The sequence below is a fragment of the Mesocricetus auratus genome, unplaced genomic scaffold (genome assembly GCF_017639785.1).
Source record: "Mesocricetus auratus isolate SY011 unplaced genomic scaffold, BCM_Maur_2.0 Super-Scaffold_100691, whole genome shotgun sequence".
Lineage (NCBI taxonomy): Eukaryota > Metazoa > Chordata > Mammalia > Rodentia > Cricetidae > Mesocricetus > Mesocricetus auratus.
Window position 1 is genome coordinate 45,193,258 of NW_024429267.1, and position 13,949 is coordinate 45,207,206.

At 38.1% G+C, this 13,949-nt stretch overlaps 1 protein-coding gene across 5 annotated transcripts in view; it reads right to left on the reverse strand.

The window, feature by feature from the left end:
- Nucleotides 1–13,949, reverse strand: part of Dock3 (dedicator of cytokinesis 3) — a 307,606-nt gene that overhangs the window by 171,038 nt on the left and 122,619 nt on the right. For all 5 annotated transcript variants that reach the window (XM_040739530.1, XM_040739529.1, XM_040739528.1 and 2 more), the window contains exons 6-7: nucleotides 12,599–12,747; nucleotides 3,588–3,672 (exon numbers count right to left, since the gene is read on the reverse strand). In XM_040739530.1, coding sequence (XP_040595464.1) covers nucleotides 3,588–3,672; nucleotides 12,599–12,747 — 234 coding nt within the window. The remainder of the gene's footprint in view (nucleotides 1–3,587; nucleotides 3,673–12,598; nucleotides 12,748–13,949) is intronic.

Here is a 13,949-nt window from a genome sequence, read left to right on the forward strand (position 1 = left end):
GAAAAGAGTCTCTCTCTTTCTCCCCATTGTGTCTGTTTTTTCTTCTGGAAGTCCATTAATTCCAATATACTGAGATATACTGAGATTAAATCTCTCCTCTTTGTAGCTTCTCTCTCCTACTTTTATCCTCTTAAGATTTCTATTTTATTATTTTAAAACATGTGTAGCCATATGTGCCTGCATGAAGGAATGCGCATGTGAGTTCAGGTGCCTGTGGAAACCAGATCATTATGAGTCACCCTTCCAGGTGCTAGGAATAAAAACTGAGTCCTCTGGAAGAACAGCAAGTGCTCTTGGCCACTGAGCCATCTACTTTATCCTTTTTCATCTTTTGATGTTTTAAAATTCATGTCCTCTTCTCCTATAATCAATGTTGTTTTGTGTGTGTACATGTATCATACCCTAATGAGTCCAGTTATTCTTGCCAATATGTACATGGGACCAGAACTGACCACTTGGGCATGGGCAACCTATTTGGGGTCTCAATTCTCATTTCCTCAATGGCTATCAATTGCCTGTAGCTTCTAAACTAGGGGTAGACATTTGAGTTCTTTACCCAACCATGCTGGTATGCTGACTTGTATGGTCTTGTGTAGGTCTTGTAGAAGTAATCACAACTGTTGAAAGTTCATGGAACAACACTCTCCTCATGTCAAAAAATCCCCACCATTTCAAAGCAGTTCTTCCTGTTATCTGACTCTATTTTCACACCTTCTTTCACCATACTCCCGGAGCTTTGAGCATTGGAGTTGTGTTATTGGTGTCCCACTTGGGGATAGGTCAGGGAGATTTTCCTCTTCCTTCTATTATATTTATTCTAATGATCTTGGTTTAATTTTTCAAGACAGGGGTTTCTCTGTGAAGCCCTGACATGTTCTGGAACTCATTCTATCAGACTAGCCTTGAACTCAGAGATCTTTAATCCCAAGTGCTGGTATTAAAAGCGTGCATTACCACCATGTGGCTGGTTTAAATCTTTAAAAGCTGTGTGGATTACTATACTTTATTTGTATTTGTTTTCTCCATTCTCTTTGTAGACAACAATCACTATTTTCTACTACCTACATCCTTGCATCTTCTATACATTACTTGCTCTGTTCTCTAACTTTTCTGTAGGAATTTTTGTTCATTCATGTATGGCTATCTAGAAGTTCTATGTGGGATCTATTAGCATTAGGTTTCACTGTAGAAAGCTTGGACAATAAAGTAATCCTTGATGGGGAATGTCCTTCTGTATTCTGTGAATATATGCTCCTCTAATTGGTTGAAGAATAATGCTGCTTTGGCCAATGGATAGGCAGGATGTAGCCAAGTAGGAAGCATAGGCAGGACCAGACTAGAAAGCTGGGAAGAGGGATTGGAGACAGACACAGAGAGAGAGAGAGAGAGAGAGAGAGAGAGAGACAGAGACAGAGACAGAGACAGAGAGACAGAGACAGAGAGAGAGAGGGAGGGAGGGAGGAAGGGAGGGAAGGAGGGAGGGAGGGAGAGAGAGGGAGAGGGAGGGAGGGAAAGGGAAGGGGCATACTGAGGAAGAAAAATACCAGGGCATCACCAGTAAGCCAAGATCACATGGAGATACACAGAATAATACAAATAGGCTAATATTTAAGAGAGAGCTAGTCAAGAAGAAGTCTGAGCCATCCGCCAAACAGTTTATAATTAATATAAGCCTCTGTGTGTTTATTTGGGACTAAATGGCTGTGTGACCAGGCAGGACAGAGACATCTGTCTACATATCCTCTTGCTGAGCTTCAAATACAGATATTTTTCCTGATGACTCTAATATTACTATAGCTAAACTTCACTCCTGAACCACAGACTTTAAATACATTTTTTAGAAGTTTGGAAGATACACTAAACTTGAAAATAAAATATCTAGCATTCTTGTTTCCCCATTGTTTATCCCCCAAATCTGATTTTGTATAGTTCCCTACTGTACTTTTATCATCTAGGCAGATGAAACACAGGAGTCACTGTTCTTTAGTCTCTCTCTTTCCTGTACGCATGCACACCAATACAATCTATCACTAACTCTGCCTCTAAAGCCAAAGTATATTCAACATTCAACAACTTCTTACCAAGTCTATTGTCCTGGCTCTAGCCTAAACTACTGAAATTAAGATCTCTTACTTAATTGATTTCTCTGTGGTTCCGTTTTTTATGATCTGAAAAACTTGCCATGTCACTATCATGTTCTAGCAGACTTCTGGAGAGAATTTAATGTGGGACCTACAAAGTTCTTTACAATTTGGCTCTTGTCTCCTTCTTAGCCAAAATTATCAAATGTCTCACATTTCCTGGAACTGCCATTTCCTTCTGTTGTATGCCATTCTGGAAGTTCTTTCCAGTCCCCAGAACACCAACAATTGATTCTAATAGCAATAGTATACACCTTATTTATGCTGTGCAGCATGTGCAATGGTAATTGTGATCTAAACACAAAGAGCTCCCAACATAGGTTCATGATGGCACCAATCAGTATGATGCTCAATTGTAGTTTTCATCATATATTCTGAATCACTATAAACTCTTAAAAGTGAAGTCCCTTAGTCTGACCTTCTCACCTTAACTTTCTACTGTACTTTACATCATAATGTTATATTTTTTAAAACTTATTATCTATCCAGCATGTAAAATATAATTGTGGTTATTAGTCAACCCTAAGATTTTTTTCATTAAAATGGTTACTTAGATCTATTGATCTTTTACTTTATTCCCAAAATATTTTACACAATTATATAAAGGTCATATTCCTATACTTATTATATGATTTAAGTATTATACAGCATTACATGGCCTATTGCTAGCAGTTGTTAAATAACTATGTTACACAACTACTAAATAATATGACTGGGGTTTAAGGCTCATCATTTTTATTGAGTATCCTTACTCTATAAGTTTATAATTCAATATAATAACTAGTAAAATGGCATTAATTGGAGGTCAATTTTATTTGTTCAGCATATTTTTATAATAACCAACATACATCTAAGGATCTAGTAGATTTTTATAGGCTTTGTCATCAACAATGTTCATCCCAAGTTTGGAACCTTGTGTGTTAGTTAAGAAAATTTGAGTTCTCTCCATTTTCTAATGGCTTGTAGACCACGTATATGCACTATGAGGATGATGATTGGGAGCAAGACCCTGGTTGTGCTTCTTAATAACAGCATGTCTCTGGAAAGATTAGTATATTATTTCCAGATTCAATCACTTTTTTTCCAATCACTGTTTTAACTAACAACTGATTCTTTGCAACTTTAACCATCTTTTTTCTATAAAAGGCAAGAAAGGTACATAATGGTATTAACTACCACAATTGGTAGAAAAAAAAACAGCAGAGCAGAATTAACAGAGAAGTGGCCTCTAAAAAATATAGCGAGCTCAACATCTCTGCTTTGTATTTCCACTTGGAAAGTGTGACGCCTGAATAAAACTAGTTGTTTCTTAAATATGGAGGTAGAAGCAAGAGGGCAATTTTTAAAATGTTTGCTTTAAAAACATGCAATTTACAACATTATCAGGGAAACAAAGGAGAAAATGAGCTGTGAAGGAACGATCCATTCCTTGTTAAAATTCCTTACCATTTTATAGAGATCCGAGACACTAATCTGGTCTGAATCCACTACTTCAAAGTCCTTCCGAGGCACCAAGTCCAGGCCCAAATGCCTAATGAAGAGAAACACCATACTCAGTTGCAAGTGCTCAGAATGCTCACCTATGTATGGAACTGGAAACCTATACCTGCCATGGTTTTGTAGACAGAGCTTCAAGCACTACCCTAGAAGGGAAATGCCTTTATCTTGAAACATTTAATTGTGTTCAATTTGGGGAAAATAAATTTAGATAGGGATTTTAAGACACAATTATAGTTACTAAGCAGTTCAATGGGTAATTACAACAAGTTTTCATTTACTATGTTTATAACAGCACTTTATTTCATTAAGAATATGTTTTATTAGACAAATAATAAGCCATTTTTATTTATCCCACCTTATTACTATGTTCATGGTTCAACATGCATTATTTTCATTACAAAGAAAAAAATCATGTCCCAGCACTTAGCATGGTAGTGCACACCTTTAATCCCAGAACACAAAGGCAGAAGCAGGAAGACATCTGTGAGTTCAAAGCCAATCTGAGCTACAAAGCAAGTTCCAGGCCACCCAGGACTGTACAGTGACACTATCTCAACAAAACAAAGCAAAACAAACAAAAATCATATCCTAGAAACATGTTTTAGATTAACTGTACATTGTTTCTAATTTAATACTAATGTTGATAAGTCATGAACATACATAAAACTGTAGTATCTTTAACATTAGACAGAGGTTTGAGGAATACTACTTCTAAAGCAACAGAATTTAGAAGATAAAGTATAATTTTGGACAGAACAAAAGAAGTGATGATAATTTTCATTTGTGTGGTAACACTAAGCATGGAAATAACTCTAGACACAAGATTTTTGGGTTCATATATCTAACATAATTTATAGTCAACGCCCGGCTCCATAGGACTTTTTAAAAGAAACAACAACCACCCTACTTAAAACTATAAACCTTTTCATAAAATGCTAGCAAAATTATAATTCTGTAAGCTCTTTCAGTACACAAACTCCTACTCATTTAAAATAAAGTCAGTTGTGCATCCAAAATGTAAGTTTATTTTACTTATAATTTATTTGTGCTAGGTTTTGTTTGTTTTTGTCAACTTTGACAAAAGCTAGAGTCGTTTGGGAAGAGGGAACCTCAAATGAGAAAATGCCCCCATCATCAAACTGGCCTGTGAGCTAGTCTGCTGAACGTTTTCTTGATTAAAATAGATGTGGGAGGCCGGGTGTTGGTGGCATACGCCTCTAATCCCATTACTTGGGAGGCAGAGGCAGGCGGATCTCTGTGAGTTCCAGGCCAGTCTGATCTACAGAGCGAGTTCCAGGACAGCCTCCAAAACAATACAGAGAAACCCTGTCTCGAAAAACAAAACAAAACAAAACAAAAAAACAACAACAACAAAATAGATGTGGGAGAGCCTACCCACTATGACCAGTATCACGCCTGGGCAGGTGGTTCTGGATTTTATAGGAGGGCAGGCTAGGAAGGCCATAAAAAGCAAGCTAGTGAGCAGTGTTTTTCCATGATCTCTGCTTTACTTCTTACCTGGAGTTCCTATCTTTATTCCCCTTCAGGATGAACTACCAGTTGTAAGAGGAAATAAACACACACACACACACACACACACACACACACACACACACACACACACACACTGTGCAAGTTGCTTTTGATCTCGTGGTGTTTATCCCTGCATTAGAAAACAAACTAAGGCAGGTCTGTTCATAGCAAAGTGTTCTGAAAGTATGAAATTATAAGATGACAATAAAATAAAAAAGGAAGATCAAAACTATGAGGAAGATAGAAGCAAGCATATTAATACCATATTAAAAGTAAGCATTTAACAGCAAAATAATTACTATAATTAAGAATGAAAAGAGCATGCCAGTATTTATATTAGAAAACTAGAGTTATAAAACTATCTTTAAAAATATTTTCCAAGTCTTTATAAGCCACGGCATTTATATTAAAAAAAAAAACAAGACATACACAAAAGCAGATTGGTACCTGTCTTAAATCCTAGTACTCACTGAAGCAAGAAGATAATGAGTTGTAGGCCAGCCTAGGTTACATAATGAGATCTGTATCCATAAAGGAAGGATAACAATGGATGGGAAGCATGGGTGGGAGAGAACAAAACATTTCATATATATTCTTTAACTGTTGGATGTTCAGAGATGTAGAGCTGCCTCTTGATATCCAAGCGGGATTAGTACTAGAAGCAGTCAAGAATACCCAAATCTAAGGATGTTCAAGCCTATTACATAAACTGGCTATAACTTGCATATAATATATATGTACATTAATACAATTGTATATAGCATATATACTTTCTGTATACTTTGTCATGTCTACATTACTTGTAATATGTACAATGTAGATGCTATACAAATAATTGTTGCATTGCATTAGAAAGTAAGAAAAACATGTAATTTTTTTTTTTGGTTTTTACGAGGCAGGGTTTCTCTGTATTGTTTTGGAGACTACCGGTCCAGCCCAGCCTCGAACTCACAGAGATCCACCTGCCTCTGCCTCCCGAGTGCTGGGATTAAAGGCATGCGCCACCACCACATGGCAAGAAAAACATGTAATTTAAGAAAAGCATTTTCCATTTTATGGTCAACTTAATCTATGTATGTGGATATGGAACCTGAAATAGAGGTCATATGCATATGGAATAGCCAAAGTATAACAATTAAGTAACACACACACACACACACACACACACACACACACACACAAGAAGCTAAGCAAATAACTCAATGAAAAACATGCTCTAGGAATAAGAACTTAGGAAACTCGCTGATATCTAAATAAGTGGGGCAGGAATTGAATGTAAGTGTGCTCTGGCCACTGTGCATCACATGTAATGATGGGCTTGGCGCCTTAGTTTGCTTGTCCACTCAGTCACACACCATCCCACCCAATCTACACACAAAATTCCTGAAATTCTTTTTTAACACAACCTACTAACAGTATTAGATACAGGGAATAACCAGTTTTGAGTCAAGCAAATGTTATTTATCACACTTTCCTCCTGAGACCTAGAAGTAGCCTTCCTGTACCTAGAAGTAGCCAGAATGAAGTGCCCCTTCATTAGCTTGGAAAATAAGAGAATAATTAAGGGTGATCTAGTAAAAACTGAAAACTGAATTATATGTACTATGATCACTTTTTAAAATAAAAGATTTATTTCATTTTCAGTTATGTGTATGCCTGTGTTGTCTGTGTGGGGGATGTGTGCATGTTAGGGCAGTTGCCTGAAGAGGCCAAAAGAAAGCACTAGGTTCCCTGGAGCTGGAATTACAGGCAATTGGGAGAAATTTGGCATGGGTGCTGGGAACCAAACTAAGGTCTTCTGCAAAATCAAAATGCACTCTTGACTGTTGTTCCATCTCTCCAGCCCTAGTATAATCATTTTCAATTCCGGAAGAAAAGTCTGCAAATGTTAAACTAATAACTAGTCTTCATTTAAAGAAACAGAGCAACTGCATAAGGAGATGTAATCTACACATGTTCCCTACAAATCTAATCTGGAAAAAGAGGTTCCTGGCCATTTCTTCCTATAAATTACTTCATAGACTGTGAACTGAAATGCAAAAAAAACAGTCAACATGATCTCTTTCTATCTTTAATCAAAGTGAGGCAACAGCAGTACAGAAGAATAATAAAAAGGGCTCCAATGTCTCATCGCATGCTTTTTATTTTGATTTTTCCACTAATCCACATTGAGTGATGCATTCTCATTGGCTGTTTTGAGGATTGATGCATGTAAACACTCATCACTGTCTGGCATTGTGGACAGCTACTGCCATTAAAACTATTCCTACTGTGTGTGTAACACCATTAACCCCTTCCAGCCCTCCCCTTGGCTGTTCCCCCCATCTGTAGTTCTACTAATTGAACTAACGGTTTTGCATATGCTAGGTAAGTGTTCCTCCACTGAGCTATTACCTGAGTCCTTTCATACTTTTTGAGCAGTTATTTGAGCTGTCCTTGACTCTCTCTATAGTGTAGATAGCCTTAACTTTTCATCCTCCTGTTTCAAACTCCCTAGTAGTTAAAGTTACAGGCCTACACCATGACATCCAGCTAGACACATTTTTATTAGTAGAGAAAAATAAAGGTTTAGAGAGATTATAAGTAACCTCTTGAAGAGAACTGAGTTTTTCTCATTTGGTCTATCTTGCTCTGAACTGATAGTATTTCAATTTTTCAGTTATATCCACTATCTTTCTACTAATCACTGTCTAAATACTAATGGCTACAAGTGACTGGGTTTATAATAGTTTGAGGGGAAATAATCAATACTTCAATCTAGAAAGAAAGAAATACCAACTTGTTACTGAGTAACTATAGGCAAGGTAAAAAATCATTTTAATACAAAAATACATTTATGTACTAATTACCAAAGGTAGGCATTATATTATAAAATATAATGATAGGGAGACAGGAAAGGGGAAAAGGAAGAGTAGGGGGGAGATGATCTAGGAGAAGATGAAAAAAAGGTGGAGAGGAAAGGGAGAGAAGGAGAAAGAGAGAGACTGATTGGTCTGAAAGTAAAAGTAAAACTTCAAGGATTTTTTGGGGTTTTTTTGACCACACATAGTCAAAATTCTTAAACAGAACAAGAACTACTGCAGAGGATAGTACCTCAATCACTAGAAGAACCTGAGAAGTCACTGATATTTCTGCTAGTTTCATATGTCCTAAAGGAAAAAAAATCACTATATCTTTAATCAGGAATCCTAGTTTAAAATCTACTGAGGGGAATTCATTGAGTGACAGAGTTTGTGTACTACAAACCAACCTACTGATTGTTGGTTCCTCTAACCACAATTATCTAGATAAAGATCATAAACTAAATTGGGGAGAAAAACAGGAAGGAGTTGTTATATGTAAAGATCTGATGGTGGAGATAGAAAAGGAGGGTTCGTTCACACCTTTAATCCCAGCACTCAGGAGGCAGAGGCAGATGGATAAGACCAGCCTGGTCTATAAGAGCTAGCTCCAGGACAGAATCCAAAATCAAAGAGAAACCCTGTCTCAGAAAAACCAAAAAAAAAAAAAAGAAAAGAGGGGGGAAGGAGAAAAATGATAAAGAGAAAGTGATATTAACAAAAAACAAAAGGCTGAGCAAAATGGCAGACACAACCCTGACACTCAGGATACTGAGGCAGAATAATTATAAATTTAAAACCAGGCTATAGTGAGACTAGATTTAAAACAAAAATAAAATAACTAGAATTATAAAATTATAAATGATTCATTTAAAATTTTTTGAACTTGGCAAAACATTTAATTTTTTATTCAAATAAAAAATTTTACATATCAATCCCATTCCCTCCACCATCTCCCCAGGCCCCCCATCCACTCCTCAGAGAGGTTGAGGCCTCCTGTGGAAGAAATCATCAAAGTCTGTCACATCATTTGGGGCAGGACCTAGGCCCTCCCCCATGTATCTAAGCTGGATACCCACCCCAAAAGGGGAAAGGGACAAGATCTCTTGAGTAAATTGGGAGCACAGTGTAGGGGGAGGAGGTAGAAGAAAAAGGAGGGGAGAAGGGGAGGGGGAGGAGAACATGAGGGGTCAGGAAGGTCAAGTTGGGGGAAGAGCAGAGAAGGAGAGCAGGAAAGAGATACCTTGATAGAGGGAGCCATTGTGGGCTAAATGAGAAACCTGGCACTAGGGGAATTCCCAGGAATCCACAAGGATGACTCCACTTAAGAATCTAAGCAATAGTGGAAAGGCTACCTTAAATGCCTTTCTCCTATAATGAAATTTATGACTACCTTAAATACCATCATAGAGGCCGGACAGTGGTGGCGCATGCCTTTAATCCCAGCACTCGGGAGGCAGAGGCAGGCGGATCTCTGTAAGTTCGAGGCTGGGCTGGACCGACAGCCTCCAAAACAATACAGAAACCCTGTCTTGTAAAACCAAAAAAAAAAAAAAAACCCATCATAGAGCCTTCATCCAGTAGGTGATGGAAGCAGAGGCAGAAATTCACAGCTAAGCACGGAGCCGAACTCCTGGAATCCAGTTGTACAGAAGGAGGAGTAATGAGCAAAGGCGTCAAAACCATGTCAGGGAAACCCACAGAAACAGCTGACCAGAGCAAGTGGGAGCTCACAGACTCCAGACTGACAGGGGAACCTGCATAAGACTGAACCAGGATCCCTGAATCTGGGTGTCAGTTGTGGGCAGTCTATGGGGCCTCTGGGAGTGGAGCCAGTATTTATCCCTAGTGAATGAATGAGCTTTTGGAGCCCATTCCCTATAGAGGGATACTCATTACTTTTTTTTATTTTTGCAATAAAAATACCAATTTCATTTTACAATATAATATACAGAAACATATTTTGGGTTTTTTATTGAGATAGTGTCACTGTGTAACAGCCTTAGTTGCTGGTGGGAGTGCAAATTTATACAGCCACTTTGTAAATCAGTATGGTGGTTTCTCAGAAAATTGGGGATCAGTCTACCTCAAGACCACTCTTGGGCATTTACTCAAAGGATACTCAATCAGGCCACAAGGACACTTGCTCAACTATGTTCACAGCAGCATTATTCATAATATTCAGAACCTGGAAACAACCTAGATGCCCCTCAACCAAAGAATGGATAAAGAAAATGTAGTACATACACAATGGAGTACTACCCATCAGTTTAAAAAAATGACATCATGAAATTTTCAGGCAAATGAATAGAAGTAGAAAAAAGTATCTTAAGTAAGTAACCCAGACCCAGAAAGACAAGCACAGTGTGTACACACTCATGAGTGGACACTAGATGTAAATCACAGGATAACCAGACCACAATCCACAGCTCCAGAGAAGCTGGGTAACAAGGAGGACTCTAAGAGAGATACCTGGATTATCCTGGGAAGGGGAAATAGAGGAGATCTTCTGGGTAAATTGGGGGTGGAGGGGAAGGGCAGTAAACGGGCAGGGGTGGGGATGAGAACATGAGGAAACAGGAAGGTCAAATTGGGGGGGATGGAGTGGGAGAGCAATGAAAAAGATACAGAGGGAGCCAGTACGGGGCTAGGAAGAAACCTGATGCTAGGGAAATTCCCAGGAACCCACAAGGGTGACCCCTGCTAAGACCTCTAGCAATTGTAGAGAGAGTGCCTGAACTGGCCTTCTATCATCAAATTTGGTGACTATCCTGTCATCATAGAGTCATCATCCAGTAACTGATGGGAACAGATGCAGAGACCAAAATCCAAGCACCAGGCCGAGTTCTGGGAGTCCAGTTGTTCAATTGAAGAGAGGGAGGAGGGATTATATGGGGGGGGGCAAGATCATAACATGGAAACCCACAAAGACAGCTGACCCAAACTTTGGGAGCTCGTGGACTCTAGACCTACAGCTGGGGAGCCTGCAGTTTTGTAGCCTGATCTGTTTGTGGGGCCCCGGGTAGTGGGACCAGGATCTATCCCTGGTGCATGAACTGGCTTTTTGAAACCTATTCTGTATGGTCGGGTACGGGGGAGGGTGTTGGTCCTGCATCCCCAAGTGGGGCTTTATCCTTTCTGAGGAGTGGATGGGGGTAGGTTTGGGGGAGGAGGGAAATTGTGGTTGGCATGTAAAATGAATTAAAAAATAACCAAATATTGTCTTTGCTCTTTTTCTGATAATTATATCTGATCTTGAAACTTCCCAGTAATTACTCTCTAATAGTAAATGCATTCACTCAATTATTTTCCATCTTTTTTATTTTCAAGGAGATTACACAAAATTTATCTGAGTGTTTTATTTTAGAAATCACATTCTTCATTCTTTTTTCCTTGACTCTAATTCTACATAATGAGTCTTCTTGATTCTCTTTGTATATACAAGGGGAATTTGTTTTGTTCTTAAAGTTTGTAAATGAACTTCTATTTCTCTTAGAGAAGTCATTTCCCCTGGGCCCAGGTATTTTTTTTTAATCCTGGTGTCCCTCTACTCTGAGAGATAATTTATACAAATACCAGTGAAAGGTTTATATTATGTATATTTAAGTTTTGCCTGCATGTATGTATGTGCATGTATGGTGTCAAAGAAGCCATCAGTGAGCAGAAGAATTGAGTTGCAGACAGTTGTCAGTCACCATGTTGGTACTGGCTATAGAATCTGGGCCCTCTGAAAGAGCAGCCTGTGCTCTTAACCACAGAGCCATCTCTCCAGGCCCCAAACTTTACTTTAAGGGCACAGAAAATCATCAAATCCACTGCACAAATGTAGGAATCTTTCTGAATGATGGATGAATTAAGAACATCTGAAGTATAAATCCTAATTTGTAGGTCATGCTTATTCAGATACTTTTTTTGCATATGTTGTTTTAACTTTTTTCTTCCTTTTTTAAAAATTTAAGTAAGAAACAATCTTGCTTCACATATCAATCCCAGCTCCCTCTCCCTACCCTCCTCCCCCACCACCCACTCAGATACATTTATGGCTAGAAAACACTAATCACACACACACACACACACACACACACACACAGAGTATACATTTATTTGTGATGTGTATGCATGGAGATACCTATGCAGAAGTCAGAGCACTTGGAGGAGTCAGTTTCTCTTGTGGGATTCCACTGTGTGGGATATGGGAATCAAACTCAGGTAGGGAGGTCAAGTGGTAAGTACCTTTATCTGCTGAGCCATCTTTTTGTACTCCTCCCTGTTTTCTCCCCTCAAGAACCACAAATTTTTTTAAGTATACTGTGAGTTGTGAGGTTAAAATAAAGGAATTTGATCTCCTAGAAGACAGCTCAGAGGATAACCCAAATCCAATTCTTTAATTCTTTCCAGAAATAAAACACATGCTAAAAAAGCTTCAGACTAGAACTAGTGAATGCCCTTTGATAACTAGAAGAAACAATGACACCTAGCAAAACTGTACAGAAAATATATGATCTTTTATTCATTAAAGAGCAGCCTAGATTAAGTTTAAATTCTATGAAGACTAAGAGATGCCCAAGTAATAGTCATACTTACTCATTACCCCAGTCCAGGCGCACGGTGATGTGCCGTTTAACCTCCCGTACCTGATCCTGTGTCAGGTGACCAGACAGTAGCTGCCTTCGCAGGTCAATAAGTTCATTCATCACATGACGCAGTTTGTAGAAAAGATCTACTTTGTGTTTCTGAAAGGTATTTTGGTGTGGGTGAAATATACAAGGGATATGGAAAGGGAATGAAAAGAGAAAGAAAAATAGTTAAACTATGATAAGTGCTCATTTCCCTGAACTATAAAGGCAATGTAAGGAGGAGCTTACTTAGAAACAAAATTTTGACTTCCTACTTTCTAAAAATTCGTGCACGGTGCGATCTAACAAAGCATCGTAACTAATCTGGATCATGGAAAGCACACCCTCTATCCTATTCTGGACTACTCATCTCAAGTAAATCAAAGTTATTAAGCTTAATCAGAAAACTTACACAGGAGCCCAGAGCTGATTTCACAACGGAAGTAATAAAGCACTTAACAGCAAAGACTTCAACCATCTGGTAACACCTCTACTTTCATCAGGAGGGATAGTCAAGTTAAAAGAAGGAGGGAGAAAATTAATTGCCCTATTTTGAAGCAACTAAGGTTCATATAAAGCCAGTCTCAGGAGTGAGATGCCTTTCTTGGTTTCTAGGCCTCATCTGGCTTTCTAATTAGCTTCTTTTAAAGAGTGTGGGTCCCTAGAGCAATAGACTTCTACTCCTTTCAGCTTAATAAAGATCCTTATGTTTACAAAAGTTAAGCAGAAACATCATAATGAACTTAATTAAAGGCATTATAGTGTTTATTATCTTGCAAGTAAAAAAACCCACAAAACTAAGCACCTAGAGTTGATGCCTCAAAAAAAAGTTCTTAATAAAAATTTAAGAACTGAAGTCTTATTTCACAGAATTAAAATCTTGACTTTTAAATACTTCCGAATCTGTTTCTTTTAGAGAGAAAAGTGATTTTATATGATTATTGTACAACTTGGAATAAAACTAATCTATAAAGAATGCTTTTAATGATCAATTAACAATGCCCAGATGCAATTTTTTTCTGAATATTTCTGTTCCAAATTCACTTGAATCCACAGATAGAGAGAGAAAGACAACCATATTATCACAGAAAGGAAACGCCCCTAATATGGGTAATAACACAGAGAGTTGGAAATTTAATGAAAAGACTAAAGGTTTTTTCCTTTGATTACTTCATTCTCCGAGAAATAAAAGGCAAGATCATCCGTGAGAGTGATACAAAACCATGATGAGGCTCTAGGAAACACCAGCTTCTAACGTAAATTAGAGGGGGAAAAGTAGATTCAGATGCTAGGTAGCTCTGAGATTTATGTACACTATT